This window comes from Oenanthe melanoleuca, chromosome 22 (assembly GCF_029582105.1).
Source record: "Oenanthe melanoleuca isolate GR-GAL-2019-014 chromosome 22, OMel1.0, whole genome shotgun sequence".
NCBI classification, from domain to species: Eukaryota; Metazoa; Chordata; class Aves; order Passeriformes; family Muscicapidae; genus Oenanthe; species Oenanthe melanoleuca.
This window is the reverse complement of record NC_079355.1, coordinates 3,282,710-3,297,522: the sequence shown is the minus strand read 5'-3', so window position 1 is coordinate 3,297,522 and position 14,813 is coordinate 3,282,710. Positions and strand designations below refer to the sequence as shown.

Below are 14,813 nucleotides of genomic sequence, written 5' to 3'. Positions count from 1 at the left end.
GGCTGGGCTGGGCAGGGTTTGGGCTGGGCAGGGTTTGGGCAAGGTTTAGGTTGGGCTGGGCAGGGTTTATGCTGGGCTGCGCAGGGCAGGGCAGGGTTTAGGCTGGGCTGGGCAGGGTTTGGCTGGGCTGGGCAGGGTTTGGGCTGGTCTGGGCAGGGTTTGGGCTGGGCTGAGCAGGGTTTGGCTGGGCTGGGCAGGGTTTAGGCAGGGTTTGGGCTGGGCTGGGCGGGGTTTGGCTGGGCTGAGCCAGGTTTAACTCCTGCCCTGTTTTGCAGGTACCGAATGTACAGGAAGAGCCAGACCACGGGCTTTCCCTCGTTAATCACAATCTTCTCTGCACCAAATTACTTAGATGTCTATAACAACAAGGGTAAGGGCTCTGCTGCCCTTGGGGGGCTCAGGAAATCCCTCTCCCACTCTGCCCTCCCAAAATCACAGGATAATTTAAGTAGGGAAAAAGCTCCAAGGCCACTGAGTCCAAGCTGTGCCAAATCCCCACCTTGTCACTGAGTGTCACCTCCTTGGACACCCCCAGGGATGGGGACTCCAAACCTCCCTGGGCAATCCCTTCCTGTATTTAACAACCATTTCCATTCAGAAATTCCTGCTGATGTTCACCCTGAACCTCCCCTGAGGCCGTTCCCTCTCCTCCTGTCCCTGTTCCTGGCAGAAATCCCAAATCCCCCCGGCTGTCCCCTCCTGTCAGGGACTTGTGCAGAGCCAGAAATTCCCCCTGAGCCTCCTTTTCTCCAGGCTGAGCCCCTTCCCAGCTCCCTCAGCCCCTCCTGCTGCTCCAGCCCCTTCCCCAGCTCTGTTCCCTCCCCTGCATTCCCTCCAGCCCCTCTGAACTGGGCACAGCTCTGGAGGAGCCTCCCCAGTGCCCAGCACACAGGGACAGTCCCTGCCCTGCTCCAGCTGCCACCACACTGCTTTTGATACAAAAAATACATTATTTTTGATACAAAACCCTCTCCTCCAGTCACATTCTTGTGCCTGGAATGAAAGAGAGCTTTGTGTGCTGAGCTGAAGTGGTTGACTTAATGTGTTAGTGGTAATTAACTGTGGAGTCACAAGGCCTGGAATGGAGCTTTCATTCCCAGCCACAGCAGAACTCATGGATTCTGCCATCCCACAGGAGCTCCTGGTGTAGGAAAACTTTCCACTTCCCTCTGCCCCTAAACCATGGGGATCATGGTGGCATTTCTGCAGTTATGGGGTTTTTCACCCCTCACTTTGGATCTTGGCTCTGAGCTTCACTGTCTAAGCTGAGAACCAACCTGAGTAAACAGTTATGGCTTAAATCTCATTTTGGGGATTTGGTAGCTTGATCTACACAAGTGTAAACTGATGTTGATAAAATGAAGATTTTTTTTAATACTGATAAAACTTTCTGAGGGAGCCAGGCTGGGAGAGCTGGGGGTAAAAAAAGGAAAAGGCTCCAGGGAAACTTTGAAAGAGCCTAGAGGGGCTCCAGGAGAGCTGGAGAGGGACAAGGGATGGGGGGACAGGACACAGGGAATGGCAGAGAGCAGGATTAGGTGGGATTTTGGGAAGGATTTCTGTCTGGGATGGAATTCCCAGAGGAGCTGTGGCTGCTCCATCCCTGGGAGTGCCCAAGGCCAGGCTGGAGCAGCCTGGGACAGCAGGAGGTGTCCCTGCCATGGCAGGGGTGACACTGGCTGATCCTTAAAATCCCTTCAGATCCAGCCCACTCCTGGATTCTGTAGCTGGAAGGTGCCCCTGGACATTTATTCCCTTTTCTCCCCCAGCTGCTGTACTGAAATATGAAAACAACGTCATGAACATCAGGCAGTTCAACTGCTCCCCTCACCCCTACTGGCTCCCAAACTTCATGGATGTCTTCACATGGTCCTTGCCTTTTGTAGGGGAAAAGGGTAAGAGAGATTTGGGTTTCTGTTCCAAATTCCCTCATATCCTGAGTGTCACAGTGCTGAGAGTGCTGCAGTCCAGGCAGAACAGGAGAGCAGTTCAGGCTCAAGGAAATCTCCACTACTGGGTTAAATCCTTGCAAAAACAGCTGTTGATACCTGTTTGATAAAGCTTTTACCAATAAAACCCTCCTTTCCTGCTCTTTCTGCATTGCTGGTGCAGCTGATCTCGGGTGCTGTAGCCCCACCTCATAATTTGGAGACATTTCTCTTGCTTTGCAACAGAGGAATTTTAAATTCCTGCTGGCTCCTGGCCCACCAGAAAGAAGCATTCACTTCAATCCAAGGCTTATTTTGTTCTGAAGAAGGCAAGGCAGCTTAAAATATGACCAAGATTTTGTCTCAGCTTTTCTCCAAAATGATTTTTACCTCTCCTGATGAGCCTGAATTCCACCCCAGTCTCCTATTTGAAGTGCTGCTTCACCTTCACAACTCCTAAAGGGTTTTTTTTTACTTTGAGGCACCAAAGGTCGAATCTCCCCCTCCCCAAATTTGTCCCTTATCAGATCCAGGTGGTTGTGGAGTGGGTGGGGATGGGGATGGGGGGACTTGAGGCAGCTCAGGCTGTTCTGCAGGAATGTTGGCACCTCCTTCCCCACGTCTGGTTGCTCTGTGCTGTGCCTGGCCTGCATCCACCTCCTTGGCAGAGGCTGCACCGTGTGTTGTCTGCTCCAGCAGCCTGTGCCTAAAAGTGTCTTTAGGCTCCCACTTGCAGGGGACAGACAAGCTTGAAATGCTTCCCTCATGCTCCAGATCCCTCTGGGGTGCCCCTGGGCTCCCTGACCTCGCTGTCTGTGCCTCTTGCAGTCACTGAGATGCTCGTGAACATCCTCAACATCTGCTCCGACGACGAGCTGATCTCGGACGGCGACGAGACGTTGGAAGGTAAAACATCCCTGCTGGCATCTGAGAGCAGGGGGGAGAGCCTGGGGAGGCTCTTGGATGCCTCAGCAGCTCTTGATTTATAGCTGGATGCCCAGCCACAGTCTCCAGAGCCTCCAGTTCCTTTTTGCCCAACCTTTGCAGTTTTGGGTAGGGAATTTTTTTTTGTTTTTTTTCTCCTTTGCTGTTCAGTCACAGAGAAATTAAATGACATTCACTGCGACAGACACTTCTTGCCAGCTACTCTGGGAATGGTTTCCTGCTCCTAACACAGGCTGCTGGTTATTTTTTCCCCCAATTCAAAATTTTCTGCACCAAAATATCCACCCAATCTTCTCATCTGTTGCAGTGAACTCCTCTCTAAAGTGGCTTCTCGTGTCACCCCCCTCCCCAAAAACGCCGATTTTGGCCCTGGTTTTAAGCTGTGAATGAAGGGGACAAATCAGTGGCTGAGCTGCTGAGCAGTTTGGATTTTGGGGGGACTCAGGAGCGAGGTGGTGACTGAGGAAGCTGAGGGGGGCAGCGAGAAGTGGGGCCTGAGCTGCTTCAGCCCCAGTGGAGACTCTAACCCGCTTCTCCCATTGCATTTCCTTTTTGTTTTTTGGTTTTTTTTGGCTTTTTTTTTTTTTCTTTCCTCCCTCCCATGAAAATTAAATTTGTTTCTTCTATCTCTGTCTTCATCTACTTGTTTCTTGGTGTCTCCTCTCCCTGAAGATCACTACATTTCAAGCTATCCGAAAGGTACCCAGCTAGAATTTGCTACGAGCTTAATTATCACTGCCTGTGCCACCAGATCCTTGAAGTGGATTTCCAGAGCTGACTAGTGGGGCAGTCTCTTCATCCCCTTTCAGTTTTAACATAAACTCCATGTGTTTTTTAACCCTTCTGCGTTCCTGCAGGAACTCTGAGAAACGGGGGTCACGTTTCTACCTGATTCTGAATGCAGCCACGTAGTGCATGGCTGAGCCATGGTGCATGTTAGCCCTGGGTTTGGCTTCCCTGTCCTGATGTGCACTGGCCCATGTGAGGAATCTCAGCTGAGAGGAGATGGATTTGTTCCCTCTTTTGACCTGAATTTTCCCTTTTGGTTTCAGCTCCCTCCGTGCTTTTGGTTTTTTTTTATTTTTGTTTCTGTTTCTCTCTCCTGTCGGGTCTGTAGAGTGGAAGGGGAGCTCCCCCCATCCTGTGGTGTCCTTGTGGGGTCAGAGCAGAGCTGCCAGGCTCAGGCCAGCCCTTGGCTGTGCTCCTTGGATGCCACAGCTGATGCTTGGGTGCCCATCAGCCATCAGATCCCCGTGTGCTCTGCCTTGCAAACCGTGTCCTCATGGCTGAGTCATTTGTGTCCCATCCTGTGCAGTGTGAGCTGCCAGTGACACCCCCCAAACCCCTGTCCTGTGCTGGTTCTACTTTCTTCAGCCCTCTCGAGTTCCCTGTGCCATCTTGTTGGTGTTGCCCTCCTCACTGCCATCCTGGTGCCATCCTGATGCCATCCTGGTGCCATCCTGGTGCCATCCTGATGCCATCCCTCCAGCACCGTTCTCTCTCCGGTGTAGCTGTCAATCTGTACAAACCATGATTTTGTTTTTTTTCCTGGAGTCAGGCAGGTGCTTCATGCTGAGGTTCCCTGGAGAGCAGGAAACCCCCAACGTGCTGCTCTTTGCTCTTTTCTCTGCCCCAGGTGGGACGACGGTGCGGAAGGAGATCATCAGGAACAAGATCAGAGCCATTGGCAAGATGGCACGGGTGTTCTCAGTTCTTCGGTGAGCAGGGGCTGGGCTGGGCTGAATTTGGGGGCTGGGTTTAATTTGGGCTTCATTCAGGGGCTGGACTTAATTCAGGGACTGGGCTTTATTTGGGCACTGGGTTTAATGTGGGCTTCACTCAGGGGCTGGGCTGCACTTGGGGGCTGCCCTTGATTTGGGCACTGAGTTTAACTTGGGATTCATTCAGGGGCTGGATTTAATTCAGGGACTGGATTAAATTCGGGGGCTGGGCTTTATTTGGGCACTGGGCTTAGTTTGGGCTTCATTCAGGGGCTGGATTTAATTTGGGGGCTGGGCTTTATTTGGGCACCGAGTTTAATTTGGGCTTCATTCAGGGGCTGGACTTAATTCAGGGACTGGGCTTAATTTGGGCACTGAGTTTAATTTGGGCTTTATTCAGGGGCTGGGTTTAATTCAGGGACTGGATTTAATTTGGGGGCTGGGCTTAATTTGGGCACCGAGTTTAATTTGGGCTTTATTCAGGGGCTGGGTTTAATTCAGGGACTGGATTAAATTTGGGGGCTGGGCTTTATTTGGGCACTGGGTTTAATTTGGGCTTCATACAGGGACTGGATTAAATTTGGGGACTGGGCTTAATTCAGGGACTGGGGTAAATTTGGAGACTGGGCTTAATTTGGGAACTAGATTTAATTTGTGGACTGGGTTTAATTTCGGCACTGAGTTTAATTTGGGCTTAATTTGGGGGCTGGGCTTAATTCAGGAACTGGGCTGAATTTGGGGACTGGGCTTAATTTGAAAACTGAGTTTAATTTGTGGACTGGGCTTAATTCAGGAACTGAGTTTAAATTGGGGACTGAGTTTAATTTGTGGCCTGGTCTTAATTTGGGAACTGGGCTTAATTTGGAAACTGAGTTTGATTTGGGGACTGGACTTAATTTGGAGACTGGACTTAATTTGGGGACTGGATTTAATTTGGGGACTGGGTGATGGGGGAACACTGGTCAGGGTAAAAAGAAGATAAAAACTTCCTAAGACAGGTGGTTTTTCCTGATTCTTTCAGGACACATTTGCCTGAAAGGAAGGTGTAGCCAAGTAGGGCTTGGTGTTTTCTCCCAAATAACAAGTGACAGGTGGGAGGAAACAGCCTCAAGCTGCACCGGGGGAGGTTCAGGTTGGATATTTGGGAAAATTGCCAAGTACTGGCTGTGCTGGGGTCCCCATCCCTGAGGGGTTTAGCAGATGTGTGGATGTGGCTCCTGGGGACTGGGTGGTGCTGCTGATGGCTGGATTTGGTGATTTAGAAGTGTTTCCCAGCCCTAATGATCCCTGATCAGCACACCCACCTGCACAAGCACAGGGTGTGACTGGTGCTGCTGTCCCTGCAGGGAGGAGAGCGAGAGCGTGCTGACCCTCAAAGGGCTGACCCCCACAGGTACCCTGCCCCTGGGAGTGCTCTCGGGGGGCAGGCAGACCCTGCAGACCGGTGAGTACCCTGAGCCCTGCCCCAAGCCCTGCAGCAGCCCGTGGGGAGGAAGGATTCCCAGGCAGGAGCAGGCAGAGGTGTAGCTGGGGATGTGGAGAGATGCCAGGATGTCCCTGTGTACCCTGGAGGAGCAGAGCCCGCAGCACCCTGCCTCAAAGCATGTTCAGTGCTTAACTGTTTGTTTCTGCAACGAGTTTTTGATCCTTTCTTTCCCTTCTAACGCTGCATGGTGCACATCCTCTGCCTCAGCTCGCTGTGCTGCTGCTGCGTGACAGCCTCTGTGTGGATGTGACAGTGACACACCCCCCGTGTGGATGTGACAGTGACACACCCCCCGTGTGGATGTGACAGTGACACAGCTGCTTGTTTGTTCTTCGTTCCACCAAACCCCTCCCAGTCTGCCCCTGTCAAGTCATGAATGCCAAACATGAGGAAGGTTCAGCCCAAAGGAATGAGGTTCCTCCAGGGCTGGATGGTTTAGAAAAGTCTCCTCTCAAGTTTTGAGGTGCTTGTGGAGGTTTGTTCCCAAATTGTTCCCTCCCTCAGCAGCTCTGGGAGCAGGATGGAGCAAAGTGCCTGCTCACAGGGCTGCTGCTCAGGGAATGAGCTCTCCCAGGGGGAATCCTGTAATCCAGTGTTTTAATCCTTCCCTGCCATCAGCCTTTGAAGCCTGGCACCTCCCCAGCTTCCCCCTTCCCATGGGCACTGGGGATTTCCTGCAGCTCTCCCTGAGCTGGGGCTGGGGTTTGCCTGGATTAAACAGTCCACGAGTCACAAACGTGGAAACATCACTGCCTGCTTCCAGGGAGGATGCAGCATCACCCCCAAGCCCACAGAGGAGGATGGATTTTTTTTCCCCTTTTTTTATAGAAACCATCACAGCCCCATCACCCCAGTTCTGGGAGCAGAGCTGAGTGGGAAGGTGGCTGTTGCAGCAGTTCTGTCCCTGTATCCCCACAGCACAGGGTCATGCTGTGACATTCTCCAGCTCCTTCCCCTCTCAGGGGGTTCTCTGAGGGGTACCAGGGATCTCCCCTTCCCCAAAATGAGCCTTTCCCCAGGACAGAACAAACAAGCTGGGCCTTTGCTGCTGCCTCCCCACCCTGCCTGCAGGCTCCCCCCGCTCCCCTGGCACCTCCCTGCTTCTCCTGCCCTCCTCACCCCCCTTTCCCATCTTCCCCCTTCTTCCACCCTCCTTTCCCCATCTTCCCCCTTCTCCCATCCCATTTTCCCCATCCTTCCCCCTTCTCCCATCCCATTTTCCCCATCCTTCCCCCTTCTCCCTCCCCCTTTTCCCCATCTTCCCCCTTCTCCCACCCCCCTTTCCCCATCTTCCCCCTTTCCCCATCCTTCCCCCTTCTCCCACCCCCCTTTCCCCATCTTCCCCCTTCTCCCATCCCATTTTCCCCATCCTTCCCCCTTCTCCCTCCCCCTTTTCCCCATCATCCCCCCTTCTCCCACCCTCCTTTCCCATCTTCCCCCTTCTCCCACCCCCCTTCCCCATCCTTCCCCCTTCTCTCACCCCCCTTTCCCCATCTTCCCCCTTCTCCCACCCCCTTTCCCCATCATCCCCCTCCCACCCCCTTTCCCATCTTCCCCCTTCTCCCACCCCTTCCCCATCTTCCCCCTTCTCCCTCCCCCTCCTTCCCCCTTTCCCCATCTTCCCCCTTCTCCCACCCCATTTTCCCCATCCTTCCCCCTTCTCCCTCCCCCTTTCCCCATCCTCCCACCTTCCCTGTTTTGCACATCCCTTCCCACTCCCTGTGAATTTATGGGAGCCCCGTCTGCTGGGTGAGGAGGAGAGGGGGCTGCCCCCCTTTTGGGGTGCCTGTGCACCCCCAAAAAAATGGAAGCAGGGCTGCAGTGAGCTCCTGAGCCTCTCCCCAGCCTTTCACAGCAGGGCTTGGCAAAATCAGCTGAATAAAGTCCCAGAATCTGGGGCAGAGCTGTGCAGCCACAGCTCCATCCTTCCTCCCCGGCCTCCTGACGACCACGTGGCCTCTGTGCTGTATCAGAATAAAAAAGCTGCTCTTTTGAGGCTGAAATCCAGGGAATCTGCTCGAGGGAAGGGCCTCCTCCCAGATGTTGAGGCAGGGCCTACCAAAGCTTGGACGTTGCTGCAGCAGATTTAGGAAGGGGGACATTGCTCAGCTCTGTGGTGCCTTGTTGCTTGGTAACACTTTCAGGAGGTGGAGCTGGAGCCAAACTGGATTTGGAGGCTGATTTTACAACTCAAGGCACCAGGAGCAGAGCAACCCAGCACCTGCTGCTTGTCCTTGCCTGGAAAAGAGGGAAGGAGAACAGGAGAGGCTGCCTCTCCTTCCTTCCCAGTGCCCCAGAACACCCCCTGGGATCCCTTCCCTCACTCAGCCGTGCTGCCGGAGGCTGAATTGCACAGAATTGATGGAGCCACCTGGCTGGGGGCAGATCCCCTACTGCAGTGCTCATTCTCTTCTCCTCTGTCCTTCCACCAGATCAATCCAGAGCAAAGGAGACTCCCCCTGAGCCCTTGGGGGTCCCCTTCCCCCTTCCTCTCCACCTCCTGTCCCCTCTTTTCTCCCCTCTGGCCACTCGTTTGGCACACGGGGCTGGGGGGCCGCGGGCTCTGCGTCGCAGCCATGATGTCGGATCACTCACTGTCACTCTGTTTTTGTTTTTTTTTTTTTTCTGTTTTATTTTTTTTTTTTGTTTTGTTTTGTTTTTTATTTTTTTTCCCTGTCTTCATTTCTGCATGCCACTGTTCTTCTGTATTGCAGCCACAGTAGAAGCGGTAGAGGCACGGGAAGGTATGGCTAGAACCCGGCGAGAGACTCAAATCATCTCCGTGTGTGCGTGCTCATCCTAAAGAGCTTTACCAGCCCTTAACAGAAGCTTTTTACTCTTGCATCACCAGAAGTGGGGGAGGAAAAAATACCCAGGGGGTTGGTTCAAGGCTGTTGCTGCTTGAACAGTTTATTCCTTTGTGGAACATCTTTATTTGGAGTTGCCAGAGCGGTTCCTGCTCTGCTGCCTCAAGACCTTGGGGTTGAGGTCCTGCAATGTGTCAGCACCATCAAAACCCTTTAAAAAACCCTTTAAAAAGCAGGATTTTTGTGGTGCTGGTGAAATCCCTGACTTGCCCACAGCTAGGAGAGGCAATTCTCTGCCTGTGGAGTGTAGGAATGACAGATCCACGAGGATTTCTCCTCGATCCTGAGCTCTGCAGAGCTTCCCAAGGGAAGTTGTTTGTGAGCCAGCCAAGCCCTTGTAACAGATTTGGCACAGCCTCCTCTTCCTTAAATTCTCTGTAGCACAAAGGAGTTTCACATTTGCTCTGTGTCACCAGGGCCAGGGTGACGTGCTGGGATGGAACAGGGACATGAAATTCCTCAGTGGATTCATCCCTCCCAAGCCTGCCCGTGTGTCTCCTGGTCATGCAAGAATTTTTTTTGCCTTTGTGATCCAAGGACTAGCTGTTCCCTCTCCTGGTGTTGCAGTGTGTGGTTTGTGTCAGAGTTCAGAGCCTTGTGGTGGTGTCTTTGTTCTGTCCCTCTGGGTTTTGCCTTTTTTTTTTTTATTTATTTAACTTTTATTTTCTTTTTAATTGTTTGTTGTTTTTTTTTTAGTGTCGTGTTTTTCAGCTTTGAAATTTTCCTGAGATTTCACTCCCTGGGGACAGCAAGCACGTGTCTGGTTTATCAAGTTCCTCCTGTTCTATTAAAAGAGGGGGAGGTTTGGGATACTGGGAGGAAATTCTTCCCTGTAAGGGTGGTGGGATGGAATTCCCAGAAAAGCTTTGGCTGCTTCATTCCTGGAAATATCCCAGGATGGAGAGGTTGAACCTGGGATAGTGGAACCCTGCCCATGGCAAGGGTTGGAACTGGATGGTTTTAATTTCCCAACCCAAACCATTCCATGGTTCCATGAAAAGCTCTTAGGGAGCAGAGCAAATCCTAAACCTCTCTAAAAAAGAAAAAAAAAACCTCCTAATCCTCATTTTCAGGAGGAGAGCAAATCCCAAACCTCTCTAAAAAAAACCCAAAAACTCCTCACCCTTATTTTGAGGAGCAGAGCAAATCCTAAAGCTCTGTAAGAAAGGAAAAAAAACTCCTAATCATCAATTTGGGGAGCAGAGCAAATCCTAAACCTCCTATTCCTCATTTCAGGGAACAGAGAAAAAACCAAAACCTCCCAATCCCCATTATAGGGAGCAGAGCAAATCCAAAACTTACCTAAAAAATTAAACCAAAACCTCCCAATCCTCATTTTGGGGATCAGAGGGAAAACCAAAATCTCCCAATCCGCATTTGAGGGAGCAAAGCAAATCCTAAACCTCTCTAAAACTTAAAACAAAAAAACTCCTAGTCCTCATTTTAGGGAGGAGAGAAAAAAACAAAACCTCCTAACCCTCATTTTGGGGAACAGAGGAAAAACCAAAACCTCCTAATCCTCATTCTGGGGAGCAAAACAAATACAAAACCTCACCAAAAAAACCCCAAATTTCCTAATCCTCAGTTTGGGGAACAGAAAGAAACCCAAACCCTCCCAGTCCCCATTTTAGGGAGCAGAGCAAATCTAAAACTTACCTAAAAAATTAAACAAAAACCTCCTAATCCTCATTTTGGGGAGCAGAGCAAATCTAAAACCTTTCTAATAAAAAACCTAATCCTGACTTTGGGGAAAACCAAACCCTCCTAATTCCCATTTTAGGGACCACACCAACCCCAAACTTCCCTCCCAGCCGCTCCCACCCCCCAAAAACCTCCCAATCCTCATTTTGGGGAGCAGAGCAAATCCAAAATTTATCTAAAAAATTAACCCAAAACCTCCTAGCCCTCATTTTGGGAATCAGAGAAAAAACCCAAACCCTCCAATCCCCATTTTAGGGACCAAACCAACCCCAAACTTCACTCCCAGCCGCTCCCGACCCCCAAAAACCTCCTAACCATCATTTTGAAGAGCAGAGCAAATCCAAAACTCATCTAAAAAATTAACCCAAACCTCTTAACCCTCATTTTGAGGAGCAGAGCAAATCCTAAACCTCACCAAAAAAAACCCCAGATTTCCTAATCCTCATTTTGGGGAACAGAGGAAAAACCAAAACCTCCCAATCCCCATTTTGGGGAGCAGAGCAAATCCAAAACTTATCTAAAAAATTAACCCAAAACCTCCCGATCCCCATTTTATGGACCAAACCCAACCCCAAACTTCACTCCCCAGCTGCTCCCACTCCCCAAAACCTCCTAATCCTCATTTTAGGGAGCAGAGCAAATCTAAAACCTTTCTAAAAAAAACCTAATCCTGATTTTGGGGAAAACCAAACCCTCCTAATTCCCATTTTAGGGACCAAACCACCCCCAAACTTCCCTCCCAGCCGCTCCCATCCCCCAAAAACCTCGTAATCATTATTTTAGGGAGCAGATCAAATCCAAAAGTTATCTAAAAAAATTAACCCAAAACCTCCTAACCCTCATTTTGGGGAACAGAGCAAATCCTAAACCTCACCAAAAAAACCCTAATCCTCATTTTGGGGAGCAGAGGAAAAACCAAAACCTGCTAAACCTCATTTTAGGGAGCAGAGCAAATCCAAAACTTATCTAAAAAATTAACCCAAACCCTCCAGATCCCCATTTTAGGGACCAAACCACCCCCAAACTTCCCTCCCAGCTGCTCCCACTCCCCAAAACCTTCTAACCATCATTTTGGGAAGCAGAGAAAAAACCCAAACCTCCTAATCATCATTTTGGGGAGCAGAGCAAATCTAAAACCTTTCTAAAAAAACCCTAATCCTGATTTTGGAGAAAACCAAACCCTCCCAATCCTCGTTTTAGGGGACCAAACCAACCCCAAACTTCACTCCCAGCCACTCCTGACCCCCAAAAACCTCCTAATCCTCATTTTGGGGAGCAGAGCAAATCCAAAATTTATCTAAAAAATTAACCCTAGCCCTCATTTTGGGAATCAGAGAAAAAACCCAAACCCTCCAATCCCCATTTTAGGGACCACACCAATCCCAAACTTCCCTCCCAGCCGCTCCCATCCCCAAAACTCCCAGTGCGGACCCGCCCCAAACCAGCCGCGTGCTTGCCGCGCCCCCCGCCCCTCTCGCTGTCTGTTCCGGACCCTCCTTTCCCTTCCCCTCTCACCCCCCTGACCCGAGCTCCCTTTTCTTTTTCCCGCAGCCATCCGCGGCTTCTCCCCGCAGCACAAGATCCGCAGCTTCGAGGAGGCGCGGGGGCTGGACCGCATCAACGAGCGCATGCCGCCCCGCCGGGACTCGCTGCACTCGGACGGCCCCGCCGACAAAAAACCCCAGTAACCCCCGGACCCACCTCCATGGATTTTATTTATTTATTATTATTATTATTATTATTATTAATTAATTATTATTATTATTATCGGGGTGCGGGGTGGGGGCACGGGGAGAAATTTCAATTTCAAGCTGGAGGCAACACGTCCATGAATCCAGTTCGCGTTTGTTTCTCGTGAGGAAGAGACCCTTTTGTAAATTTTGGGGTTTTTTTTTTTTTAATGTTCAATATATATATAAAAATGTCCTTTTTTTTTTTTTTTAATTTTATTTAGAAACCAGTCCAACTGCTAAAAATGTCCCTTTTTTTTTTAATGGTCAATATATATAAAAATGTCCTTTTTTTTTTTTAATTTTATTTAGAAACCAATCCAACTGCTAAAAATGCCCCTTTTTTAAATTTCATTTTATTTTATTTATTTTATTTTATTTTATTTTGAAACTAATCTAATTGCTAAAAATGCCCCTTTTTAAATTTTTATTTTATTTTATTTTATTTTATTTTATTTTATTTTATTTTATTTTGAAACGAATCCAATTGCTAAAAATGCCCCTTTTAATTTTTTTTATTTTATTTTATTTTATTTTATTTTATTTTATTTTATTTTATTTTATTTTATTTAGATACCAATCCAACTGCTAAAAATGCCCCATTTTTAAAAAATTTATTTTATTTTATTTTATTCTATTTTATTTTATTTTATTTTCAAACCAATCCAACTGCTAAAAATGCCCCTTTTTAAAATTTTATTTTATTTTATTTATTTTATTTTATTTTATTTTATTTTATTTTATTTTATTTTATTTTATTTTATTTTATTTAGAAACCAATCCAACTGCTAAAAATGCCTTTTTTCAAATTTTATTTTATTTTATTTTCAAACCAATCCAACTGCTAAAAATGTCCCTTTTTAAAATTTTATTTTATTTTATCTTATTTTATTTTATTTAGAAACCAATCCAACTACTAAAAATTAAATTTCATTTTATTTTGTTTTTTTATTTTATTTTATTTTATTTTATTTTATTTTATTTTATTTATTTTATTTTATTTTATTTAGAAACCGATCAAACTACTAAAAATGTCCTTTTTTTTGTTTTTTTTTTTTTAATTTTATTTTATTTAGAAACCAATCCAACTGCTTAGAATGCTGTGCTGTCCAGCTGCCCTCCCCAAGAGGCCAAACCTCTACTGGGGGAGGGTTGGATTAAAAAAAAACAAAACAAAAATCAGTCAAACCAGGCAACTTGGGTCGTTGGCTTTGGCACAATTTGGAATTTCCAAAGCAGGTCCTTCCCTTCAGGATAGGGTTGGGTTGGTTTTCCTTTTCTGGTTTTTTTCCTGGTTTTTTTCCTGGTTTTTCCCACCTGCAGCTGCAAATCCATCCCTGTTTCCTGAGGTGACAGTTCCCAAAGGACCCCAGGATTCTGAGCAGCTTTTCCCCCAGGAATTCAGCTTTATCCCCAGGAAAAGAAGGGAGGGAAGGGCTGCCCTGGCTGTGGCTCTTCTCTGGGAGCAGCAGAATTTGGGAATTTGCTGATGGAGAGCAGAGGGGTCCTGTGTGCTGCCTGACCTGGGGAGTGCAGTGAGTGGGGAGGAGGAGAGGCAGGTGGGGCCTGGGGACAGGGGGAGTGTCACCTCCCAGTGTCACCTCCCTGTGTCACCTCCCTGTCCCCCAGTGTCACCTCCCAGTGTCACCTCCTGTCCCCCAGTGTCACCTCCCTGTGTCACCTCCCAGTGTCACCTTCCAGTGTCACCTCCCTGTGTCACCTCCCTGTGTCGCCTCCCAGTGTCACCTCCTGTCCCCCAATGTCACATCACTGTGCCCCAGTGTCACCTCCCAGTGTCACTTCCCTGTGTCACCTCCCTCTGTCCCAGTGTCACCTCCCTGTGTCACTTCCCTGTGTCACCTCCGTCCCTGTGTCACCTCCCTGTGTCACCTTCCAGTGTCACCTCCCTCTGTCCCAGTGTCACCTCCCTGTGTCACCTCCCTGTCTCCCAGTGTCACCTCCCAGTGTCACCTCCCTGTGTCGCCTCCCAGTGTCACCTCCTGTCTCCCAGCGTCACCTCCTGTCACCAGTGTCACCTCCCTGTCTCCTCCCAGTGTCACCTCCTGTCCCCCAATGTCACATCACTGTGCCCCAGTGTCACCTTCTGTCCCCCAGTGTCACCTCCTGTGTCCCAGTGTCACCTCCCTGTGTCACCTCCCTGTCCCCAGTGTCACCTCCCAGCGTCACCCTGTCCCCAGCAGGCTCTCCCACCCTGTCCCCAGTGCCACCCCCTGTCCCCAGTGTCACCCTGTCCCCATCAGGCTCTCCCACCGTGTCCCCAGTGTCACCACTGTCCCCAGCAGGCTCTCCCACCCTGTCCCCAGTGTCACCCTGTCCCCAGCAGGCTCTCCCACCCCCTGTCCCCAGTGTCCCCTCCCAGTGTCACCCTGTCCCCAGCAGGCTGTCCCACCCTGTCCCCAGTGTCACCCTGTCCC

General features: G+C 49.4%; 1 protein-coding gene and 1 long non-coding RNA gene across 5 annotated transcripts in view; one reads left to right on the top strand and one right to left on the bottom strand.

The window, feature by feature from the left end:
- PPP3CC (protein phosphatase 3 catalytic subunit gamma) overlaps positions 1-12,572 on the top strand; it is a 41,548-nt gene extending 28,976 nt beyond the window's left edge. The window contains exons 8-14 of one of the 3 annotated variants that reach the window (XM_056508781.1): positions 276-370; positions 1,770-1,895; positions 2,757-2,834; positions 4,510-4,591; positions 5,941-6,038; positions 8,795-8,866; positions 12,200-12,572. In XM_056508781.1, the coding sequence (XP_056364756.1) occupies positions 276-370; positions 1,770-1,895; positions 2,757-2,834; positions 4,510-4,591; positions 5,941-6,038; positions 8,795-8,866; positions 12,200-12,336 (688 nt within the window). In that variant the 3' untranslated portion in view covers positions 12,337-12,572. The remainder of the gene's footprint in view (positions 1-275; positions 371-1,769; positions 1,896-2,756; positions 2,835-4,509; positions 4,592-5,940; positions 6,039-8,794; positions 8,867-12,199) is intronic. The other 2 variants (XM_056508782.1, XM_056508783.1) reach the window with 2 other exon arrangements.
- LOC130262031 (uncharacterized) lies at positions 8,874-12,145 on the bottom strand. Of its 2 annotated transcripts, XR_008842054.1 has the most exons (6): positions 11,992-12,145; positions 11,746-11,959; positions 11,580-11,704; positions 11,162-11,266; positions 10,885-11,058; positions 8,874-10,843 (listed from the first exon to the last, which is right to left on the bottom strand). It is a non-coding gene; the product is annotated as an uncharacterized LOC130262031 (long non-coding RNA). The 2 variants fall into 2 exon arrangements; XR_008842053.1 differs by having other exon boundaries at positions 11,580-11,959.
- Positions 12,573-14,813: the final 2,241 nt, after the last annotated feature.